Genomic DNA, 10571 nt, shown 5'->3' with positions numbered 1-10571 from the left:
ACAGAATTACCTGAATTACTGTAGAGATGCGTTTATAGAGAATAATGCAAACGTAATTCATTATAATGTAATTATTCGAATAGATTTAACATTGAATGGGCAGTCTTGGAAGTATTGAAATGATAGGTCCAATCCAATCAAGCACAGGAATATACGAAAATTGTGTTTTTAGTGTATTCCTTTATGGTAATAAAATATGGAGTAAATACTATATAGTTATAGAATATAGTTTCTATTTATGCAAATGTTTACTAAAGCTTTAGAGTTTTATCTCTATTCCATATACCTATAGGATTAAAAGCAATGTTATAACATATAGATTGAATGAAATTGAAATTTTTGGTAGAAATAAAAATACATATATTTAATAGTAATGAAATTTGTCTTTTAATGATTATAACCACAGGCAAGACTAATTAATTATACATATATACATTAAAATAAATTTAAATATACAAATAAATAACACATACCAAATAATATTAACATTGATAAATTTACATGTCAGTTTTTCTTTTCTTCATAACTTTCATGAAGAGAACCATATCTGAAATTCAAAAAAGCAACATGAATTACTACTGAAATCTCTACAAGCATAAAAGTTTGAATAATAATAGAAAAAGAATATTTAGTACATTAAACATACACTACTTTAGGTCTTTCACATAAAACTTATGTTTGTTACTGCTAAGTATACTTCAGTTTTAACAGAGCTAAACTATGGTAATTATTTAGAATTCAAACCGTACCCTGCTCTCTCTATCTCTCAATTGTGCAATTAAATGTTACACCATCATTGCCAGCTTTTAAGGAAAAAGGAGAGGATTGACAACAAGAATAAAGGAATAGACTGGGAAGGGTGAGGAATAGGACATAAAGAGAAAGGGACTCCAGTTGAGACAGCAAATAGTACTCACTTATAAATATGACCATCACAGCAGCCAGCATAAGCCACAACCAACACTTCCATGCACTGCGACTATGCTCCTGCAACCTCTCTGATTCAACTTTAAGAGACATTAAGTTCTTGTCTGTCAGATCTGATGACTTCTTTAAAGCCTGGAATAAAATAACATTATATAAAAGATAAATACAACAAATTTAGAAAAAATATTGACTGTTCAATGTGATGTTAGACATAAGGCTTTCTTAATTGCATAATTATCATGCAAGGTTAAATCTTTTTGGATATGGTTTAAATTACATTTGAAGAGCATATTATTTATAAAAGTACAAAATTCTTAAATTGCCAAACAAAGTTCTATTTAATAGTAAAAATAGGAATTGATTTATCTTGCTGCTATTTTTATGATATTTAAACGAAAAAGGCCATAATTATCATACCTCAGTGTCAGCTTTGATAATCTTGCTAGCAATCTGTGACTGTTCCTTCAAACTTTTAGTTAGAAGCACCATATTTTCTGCAACTTTCTCTTGCATATTTTGATGGTATTTAAGCAATGAATCGATATCTTCCTGACTGCTACTGTTACTTGTAAAATTGGGTGCTTTTATTATGTTCCGTTTCCTCAATGTATCATCACTGTCTTCTGAAGATATATAACTGTATTGTACTCAATGAATTAAATAGAATACCTATTACAATATACACTTAGGTTGGTGATTCTATGATATATATGCAAAGAACCCTCTTATACTGGGCCTGTGTCCTAAATTTAAACAAAAATAAATTGGCTAGTGAGAATGATACATCTTTTACAATTGACATTATAAATATATTTCAAATACACTCACCTGGTCCAAACAACTCGGATCGAAGTTCTAAGCCATATTTAGCTACAGTTTTCTGATGAATCTCCAGGGCTGCTGCATCAGCAGATATCGTAGCTGCTCCATGGGATAATAATTGTACAGCTTCCAGCTGAAGAAATTAATGAAGTTGTTGCAATACTAGACTTAATTGTGATTTAAGTTTTAGTTTTACAGTATTGAAATTGCTACGGTTAGGCAAAAAGACTCGGGTTTGAATCCCACCTTGTGATCAATTTTTTCTATTCATTCAAAATTTCTAATTAAGATTTTTAGAACATAACAAATACATATATTTATTATACATAAACATCTGTACTATTCCTATAATGTTGTTGGTCAAGGTAAACTCTATACTTACTTTTTCCATAGGGCTATTTAGTGTAGCAGTCTGGATTAAACCTTTTAAAAATGCAGTCCTTTTCAAATATTCTGGCATATCTTTAGGAAGTTTGCTTGAAAATAATAATGAAAATTACAATCATATACTAGGTAATTGAAATAGCAACACATAAATACATAGCACTTACTCAGGATTTTCAGCCTTTAATTCAGTTATAAATTCCTCTAAGTTTTGTACGTATTGTTTTAGACGACAGTTTGCATCCAAAGGCTCTTGTTTTGCAATTGATTCACATTTATTTAAAAGTATTCTTACATTTACTTCCGTTCTAGATTTTGTAGGCAAAGTGCAATTGCCCATTCGAGGGTCCGCTTGAATTGCCATTATGGCTCACAGCAACAGTATTACACGTGATCAATATTGCTTTCAAGAATAACGACTAGACACAGTGCATTAATATTCAGATCAATCAAAAAAATGTTTTATTTTACAATTGTAAACAATTCAATTTTATTTTATGAATGAATTGTAAACAAAGTATCGATCCATAACAGCTTACAGCTCCACGTCAATCATGAATCAACTGTCACTGTCAACTGTCAAGCACAGATGTTAGAGGCTGTTAGAAGGCAACACAGCACTGCCATTCATAAAATAAAATTGAATTGAAAAGTTTTCTTTTGAACGCTCACATAACAATAAAAATAATTAAATTCTTATTTATTTATTATTTTTACCTAGGAGCAAGTCATTCCCTTACGCCTGCATGAGCATTATCGATGATCAAACAATGATAATTAGTGGCCGAACAAGGGATAATTAATGAAAATTTAAATGGTACAACCTTTCTTAGTGTAGATCTGCAGTTCATGTTTTCTTTTTTTATGTTATAAAAATAAACCATTGCTCTGCTCTATGTTAAGATAATTATAATGTTAATCATGTTCATCAGCGATGAAAATAAAGATATCTATTATGGGGGGCCAACTTGAAGGTGAATATTTACTTAATTAATTATAAATAAATAAAAGACGAACAAATAATTTTTACATTTAAACAATAACAAACAAACGAACAAATAATTAAAACTAAAAAGTTTAATAATATAAAAAAGAGGGGCTAAATTCAGTGGGCCCTAAATGTGCGCTAAGATCGATAGGCAGGCCCCGTAGGTAAAGTCGTTACCTAGTTCCTTTCTACCTTTTATCTCAACGATTGAATTTTGGTTTGGTTGCTTCATAACCTTTACACATTTGCTTAGACTATTCAATGAAATCCAATCAAACATCAATGAAAAAAAGAAATTCATTTCTTGTTTTCAATGTTTAATTTCATTTTAAATCTAGACAAGTAATTTATAAAGAATTGCCATAATTCCTCGTGGAAGCTTTTCTCCGGGTTATTTTATATACTTATACAATCGTCTTACTTTCTGAAACCTACACCCCGAGAAATTAAGTCTAACGCCTGTGAAATATAGGTATCAAATAATAAAGGCCTATATCCTTTTCCTTACCCATCCCAGTCCTTTCCATTATTCCTCTCCAATTTGAAGTCAGTAATTCATTTGAAGTGGCGTAAGTTCTGCAAACTGCCTCCTTGGTATAGTGGTTAACGCGTGAGCGTAGAACCGAGGGATCCTGGGTTCGATTCCCGGTGGGGACGCACAAAAAACAAATGTCCTGCCCCATACCCCACTAGGGGACACGGGACTTCACTTTTAAGTTCTGCAATCGACCTTACACCTCTCCAAATGTTCATGAGCGGTGGCAGTGCTTACCATCAGGCGACCCACCAGCTCAATTGCCAACTATGATAAAAAATATGGCCTCCCTGGGTAAGGACATGGGCTAAATTTATCAACACACCATGCTGGTAAAATCATGTTATAAATGTCATGTATATGTTATATAATATGATAGTTAGGGAGTAAGAGTAATACTAATAGGCTACTTTACCAATCATTTCCTTTTATTATGCAGATGAAAAGTTATTTTTAGCTATATATGCCGCGGGCATACTTATTAGTGTTATTATAACTCTTACGAATATTACGACTCTTACAAATATATTTTACAATTTAACGTTCGTAACGTTGACAATGTAATCTCACGTATTAAAGACGGGATAATTTTTTGATTTCCCCAAAGTTATGCATGTGCGTAGATTGACGAGGACTAATTAGCTGGTTTGATTAATAAATCCAGCTATTTATTGCACATTATTTCCAGTATTAAAAATTTTTGGCAAGCAGTAGAACTTAATAAAATAATTTTCTTCTCATATGTTGATTTGGTAAGAATTTTGAAACATACATTTTCTCATACAAATGCAACGAAATAATTACATATAACATCTTTAAGACATTACAACACATACATACATATAACACATAATGCTCAATAGCATATAATATTACGAACAATGTAATAAATTTTAAATTCTGAAATATTTAATTGTCAATGTCATCAATTGGCTTTAATGTTTTTGCCTTTGGAAATATCTTGTGCACCCTTTTCTTGTGTGTATATAGACAAGCCTTTTGTCGGAATGTTACCCCACATACATTGCAAGATAAAGGTCGATCTCCACTATGAATTAATTGGTGTTCATATAGATTCTTTTTTGACTGTGGACAAAATATAATAACATTAGTAGTAATATAATTATAGAATAGAAAAACTAAGTAGGTATGTGAAGTGAACTTAATTTATGGAAGTATGATAAAGAACTTTGAAATGGTCTTAGTCTTTAGAACTCGAGTCCTTGTGAAGTATTTCTTATTAAATACTAGTAATGACTTCTTAATTATAATAAAATTAAAAATTCCCTTACACTAAAAGTTTTTCCACATATTTGACACACTTTATCTTTGCGAGTCTCGACCAAACCGTGATGAACGCTTTTCACGTGTCGGGTAGTACTGCGGCGTGAAGAAAGTAGCTATAAGACGAAAATAACACGTTGTATCAATATTCTTAAATTTCTTTTTTAAAAAGTATTGGTGCCAAAAATAATTACAAATTAAGACAACATTAAATATGAAACACTTCTCAACATTTCGGCATAATTGAAAAATACAATTTATTATTTTATTTAGTTACTAGCTGCGCCCCGCGGTTTCACCCGCGTAAGTCCGTATCCCGTAGGAATATCGGGATAAAAAATAGATGTTGGCCGATTCTCAGACCTACCCAATATGCTTACCAAATTTCAGAGGAATCGGTCAAGCCGTTTCGGAGGAGTATGGCAACGAAAACTGTGACACGAGAATTTTATATATTAGAAGATTTATTGGTGGTGGCAACGCCGCCTCTGTGAACTTTTTTGTGATATTAATTAATTTTCAAAATAAGTATCTTTTCGGACCCAGTTGTTGGTAAATACATGAATAGAATTAGAAAAATCTAACTGTCCAACTATTCCTTGAGAGATTATGATGGTAAATCTATAAGCTCGGTAGTCAACAGGTTCTAGCTCAAATGCCAACTTTTTATATAAATACTAGAGGTCCACCCCGGCGTCCCCAATGGTACATATATAGCCTTCCTCAATAAATGGGCTGTCTAGCACTGAAAGAGTTTATCAAATCAGACCAATAGTTCCTGAGATTAGTGCGTTCAAACAAATAAACAAACTCTTCAGCTTTATAATACTAGTATAGATAAAAGAATGTATGCATTAATTTAAAAGCCTAAAATTATATTATCTTAGGTGAATTAAGAAAATTCTGTACAGTGTACACAGTAACCTTGTCACATATGGGACACTTGTGTTGCGTCTTTCCCAAATGCTGACTGTGAATGTGATCTCTGAGTTCACCCTTGGATCGGAATCCCTTTCCACATGTATCACACTGAAATCTGCAATAATACAATATAATAGATGTAATGTGATTACACATATAAATTAATTTTCTTAGTACATTTAAATAAATTTAGACACCCAATTGTATATAACATATTATATAATAAATGTGATATTGAATTTATTCAGATTAGAAAAGGAATTGAAAACTTGTAAAGGGCGCCCCGCGTTTTCATCCGCGTAAGTCCGTATCCCGTACGAATATCGGGATAAAAAGTAAAAGTATATGTAATTCCAGTTATCCAATTGTCTACGTACTAAATTTCATTGCAATCGGTTCAGTAGCTTTATAGAGCAACAAACACACACACATCCTTACAAACTTTCGCATTTATAATATTAAGCAGGATAGGAAGTAGGATAGTAGGATAGGATAGGAAGTAAGACAGGATGATAATTTTGACTTGTCAAATAAATTTTATAATCATCACATACCTGAGTATACTATTATCATTCGCATGTGCCTTCGTGTACTTCAAATGGTTGTCATAAGTGGCTCTAGAGACAAATCGTTTGTCGCAGACCGCGCATTCATAGCTCTCGCGCTGCGAATGCACTTGAACGTGTACATACATTAGATCAGCTCGAATAAATTTACCACATTGCGCGCATTGTGCTCTAGCGATTGTTCCAGCGTGGATTCTGGGGAATGGCAAAAATTGTCAATGATAATTTTTTACGTTACTAGCTGCACGGCCCGGGTAGTCATTTATCGTAATAAACAGAATGTAAACTATCTATTAAGTTTAATCAGATTGTGTGTGAAAGTTTGATTTAAATCGGTTGAGCTGTTTAGGTGTCCGTCGTGGACATACAAGGTTACACGTAATTTATATATATATATATATATATTAAGATTATAGAATAGCCTTCTCCTCACTTTGTGAAAAACGTATTTATAGCACAAGGAATAATTTAGTCCATTGATGACAATTTGAAATAATTTTTTTATTAAATTAGTATAGATAAAGGCATTATCTATTACATCTACACAGTTTAATTCACACGTAATGACCCTATACCAAACATATAAAACCTCAAGAAAACTCTTATAATTATTCTTCTTGACTTACTGTTCATGTTTTTTCAAGTTACATTTATACACAAAGGCTTTTCCGCATATCGTGCACCGATACCCCTCTCTGTGGTGTTTCAATATGTGTTTGTAACGCATATTTGATGTTCTGAAAATTATAAAATTTTACGATTTTCAGAGGTTAGTTGCTGTGCAAAACCACATTAGTATATTTCTGAATATCATATTATTTTAATTTATCGCCGCCTCTTTGATACAGTGGTTAACGTCAAAAGTGTAAAACAGAGAGGTTCTGGGTTCGACTCCCGATGGGCACCATCAAAAAATCCATCGGGGGACGCAGAAGGCTCGATATAGAGGAAAATTGATCAGTGAAACAGATGCATAACGCACATGCCGCATACCCCAGAATAGGACATGGAAATTCAAGCACATACAATTTCTTCTAAATCCGATTGGGATACGAAAACATGCAAGCACTCTTCGACACGAATTGAGCCAGCTCGCACCGGGAAAATACCACACCCCTACAGAACACAATGCTGTGCGGTAGCTGGAGGCCTGTATCCTTTTCCTTACCCTTCCCAGTCCTTTTTTTTATTCCTCTTAATTAATCCCTTTCCAACTTGAAGGTCTGCAATCGACCTTCCGCCTCTCGAAATGTTCATGAGGGTAGCGCTTAAGAACAAGCGACCGACATTTTTATTTTATTTAATATTTTAATATTTTTATTAAGATATATTAGAAAGCTGAGAACTTAGCAACTCACTCGAAATATTTATTACAGTCTGGGCATCGATAGCCCTGAGCAGTGGGCTTATCGCGCAGAGGCTTGCTTAATCTTGGTCTAGAACCGGGGTTTTTTGTTACAGGTGTCTTTTTTATCTGAAAGTGTTTTGTCTCATTATTTTTTTAGCAAGGAAACAGAAAGCAAACATATACAGTAAACAGAAATTTAGCAAGTTCATCAGAGGAAATATAATAAATATCCCAGTGTTTGTCGAGAGATTCTAACAACTGAATTAAGGGAACTGCGTGAGCTAAAAGTTTATTTCATAATGCTTATATCATCCACTTCAATAACAAAATGCAGAAAATGTATGAATATTGGCATTCTGACTTTTATTTTTCTACAAGCATTAGAAATTTAAAGCATTTTTTAGTCTAAACAATATATTTTCAGCAATAAGGCTCGAAATAAGAATATGCTACATAGCATTCAACATATTTCATTATTGAGTTTTAATTGAGCTCTATATACTTACTTTTATGTCATGGGTTGTGATGAGGTGTGAATATAAAACATTTTTATTAAATAACTCTTCATTACATAAATTGCACTTATAGTATTTGTTGTGTTCAGTGTTGTGTATTTTTAAAGATGTCTTTCTAACATATTGAAAACATTTACTGCATTTCTCAAAATCTGGCTTCTGAAATTGAAAAGTGAAATAGTAGGTACAGATTCTAGTATATAGTAGAAAACGTTTGTACTTGAACACATTTTTAAAATCAAGTCATGTGTTTATAATGTATTTTACTAACATTATAAATAAAAGTGTGTTTGTATATTTGTTTCTTTGAGTTCCGTTCACATCACAATGCAGCTATTAGGTTAAATTGTCACAGGCTACTTGTTGTTATGATAGAACATCTCATTCCTATGGAAACTAGGCAAGAAAAATCTAGGCAAGATTATGGGGGTGAAGCCCTCGGTGGAAAAATAGTTTTTTTAATACATCGATTTATTTAAATATACACTAAAATATTAAAACATTATGAACTACATAAGTGCAGGAACAAATATGTTTGAGACGATTACATAAGACTTACAGAAGTGTGCAATTTATTATAATGCTTTTCCAGAAAATTTGCAGATTTAAATACTTGAACACAGAGGTCACATCTATTATACGCCTCAACATAACTTCTATCCAATTTCTTTTTTTCTTTCAGCAGCTCTATTTTAAGTGCACTTTCCTTGATTTGTATATAATATTCCTTTGTTTCTTGATCACTAGAACTGTGATTAGTATATACTGGATGAATGCTAGAATTTCCAGTTAATCTAATATTATCTGTTCCAACTAAACATTCATTTGTAACATCACTTTTCAGTCTTTCATCCCATGAATTTTTATCTGAATATCTGATATCATCAGAAATCGTAGTAGAATTCATACAAGTGTTATCAAATTTATTGTTTAATGATTTTTCTTCTGATTCATTTTCATGGTCTTTTAATCTATCTATAGTATCAAAATCTGTATCTTCGGTTTTTATAAATATGTCTGGACTATAAATTATATAATTTTCTATTGGATCATCTGAATTATATATATGAGAGTAGCTGTTTTGATAACATGTTGTAAGGCGAGACAATGATTTTCCCAGTACACTTATCTGTAAAGTATTTCATAACTCAATATGTAAATGAAAAATATATACATGCATTTTCTTGCCATTGTCATCTATATTGTCTCATACATATCTCTACATGAAATATGTATAAAATAAAAATATTGTCTTTACTCACTGTAATAGAACCATTGGTCAATAATGACAGCTTTTTTTGGGACAAACAAGCCTGCTTTTTAAAATTAATTTGTCTCATGATCACACTTCTGCATTCCCAACAAACATGTAAATTCACAATATCTTGTAAGAATGCTGTCTGAAAATAAATATTTGTTGAAAAATATTTTTGAACTAAGCTAAATAATAACATAAAAGCTAAAGTTTTTTGTGTCCAATATTATACCTATGGTTTAATTATTGAGTACAAATTGTAATGAGTTTAATTTATTTTGGTATAAAAAAGCCTAAGCTGACGTTTCAATGAGCCCAAGATGTATAATGTGTTAAAGGATAAACACTCACACTGTAACCATCAGGATCCGACGATAACAAATAATATAAATAATTTACGCCATCGTTAATTTTACACAGCTGAAATAGCTTTCTATCAGTACTTAAACAAGTACAACAAATCTGTTTTAAAGTCAATACTATAGGAACATTCATTCTACTTTAATAAAACTAATTAATAAAACAAAATTCTTCAATGTATTAACAAGAAGCTAAAACAAACAACTTAGTTATTTTCGAATTTTTACTTTTATTATATATAAAAAGTTTGACATAGTCAAGAAATATATTATTTCATGTACATACTACATAACATATGACACTGTCATTATGTCACATTACATTCTTGTCATGTGTCATTTGTCAGTAGAAAGCAAGCAATGTTACTAGTTCAATAACAGATTTATACCAACTCCTACTAATATTATATATCCGAAAGTTTGTTGCTCTTTCACGCAAAAACTACTGAACCGATTTCAACGAAATTTGGTACGTAGACAGCTGGGCAACGGGAATAACATATAGGCAACTTTTTATCCCTACGGGATACGGACTTACGCGAGTGAAACCGCGGGGCGCAGCTAATGAGAATAGGTTTATATCTAAGAAGTTTAGGTTTTATGCACACGGAATTATCCCAAAATAAATAATATAATTATCTACATAGGAAATGGCTGACAGCTGTTG

At 31.9% G+C, this 10571-nt stretch overlaps 2 protein-coding genes across 4 annotated transcripts in view; both read right to left on the bottom strand.

The window, feature by feature from the left end:
• LOC119831607 (vesicle transport protein USE1) overlaps window positions 1-2741 on the bottom strand; it is a 4103-nt gene extending 1362 nt beyond the window's left edge. Inside the window, exons 1-7 of one of the 2 annotated variants that reach the window (XM_038355032.1) lie at window positions 2650-2741; window positions 2301-2616; window positions 2132-2225; window positions 1756-1882; window positions 1345-1550; window positions 918-1059; window positions 11-547 (exon numbers count right to left, since the gene is read on the bottom strand). In XM_038355032.1, the coding sequence (XP_038210960.1) occupies window positions 498-547; window positions 918-1059; window positions 1345-1550; window positions 1756-1882; window positions 2132-2225; window positions 2301-2497 (816 nt within the window). In that variant the 5' untranslated portion in view covers window positions 2498-2616; window positions 2650-2741 and the 3' untranslated portion in view covers window positions 11-497. The remainder of the gene's footprint in view (window positions 1-10; window positions 548-917; window positions 1060-1344; window positions 1551-1755; window positions 1883-2131; window positions 2226-2300; window positions 2617-2649) is intronic. The other variant, XM_038355033.1, reaches the window with a different exon arrangement.
• A 1322-nt stretch (window positions 2742-4063) lies between these two features.
• On the bottom strand, window positions 4064-10164 carry LOC119832069 (zinc finger protein 260-like). 2 transcript variants are annotated; one of them, XM_038355667.1, is made up of 10 exons: window positions 9897-10164; window positions 9553-9690; window positions 8850-9419; window positions 8282-8449; window positions 7786-7901; window positions 7054-7164; window positions 6416-6622; window positions 5865-5976; window positions 4949-5056; window positions 4064-4742 (listed from the first exon to the last, which is right to left on the bottom strand). In XM_038355667.1, the coding sequence occupies exons 1-10, from the start codon at window positions 10038-10040 to the stop codon at window positions 4566-4568; spliced, it is 1851 nt and encodes a 616-aa protein (XP_038211595.1). In that variant the 5' UTR covers window positions 10041-10164; the 3' UTR covers window positions 4064-4565. The 2 variants fall into 2 exon arrangements, with proteins under 2 accessions (XP_038211595.1, XP_038211596.1); XM_038355668.1 differs by having other exon boundaries at window positions 9553-9686; window positions 9897-10035.
• Between the last annotated feature and the right edge of the window lie 407 nt (window positions 10165-10571).

The sequence above is a fragment of the Zerene cesonia genome, chromosome 14 (genome assembly GCF_012273895.1).
Source record: "Zerene cesonia ecotype Mississippi chromosome 14, Zerene_cesonia_1.1, whole genome shotgun sequence".
NCBI lineage: Eukaryota > Metazoa > Arthropoda > Insecta > Lepidoptera > Pieridae > Zerene > Zerene cesonia.
Note: the sequence above shows the minus strand (reverse complement) of the source record. Positions and strands in the feature narration are given on the sequence as shown.

Bases quoted from the DNA above. Each gene is read 5' to 3' on its own strand.
- LOC119832069 (XM_038355667.1), bottom strand. From the start codon at position 10,040: ATGAATGTTCCTATAGTATTGACTTTAAAACAGATTTGTTGTACTTGT. The intron at 8,450-8,849 runs GTAAGTCTTATG...TTTCAATTTCAG, and splicing joins ATAATAAATTGCACACTTCT to AAGCCAGATTTTGAGAAATG. The intron at 5,057-5,864 runs GTTACTGTGTAC...TTCGTCTTATAG, and splicing joins AGTGTCCCATATGTGACAAG to CTACTTTCTTCACGCCGCAG.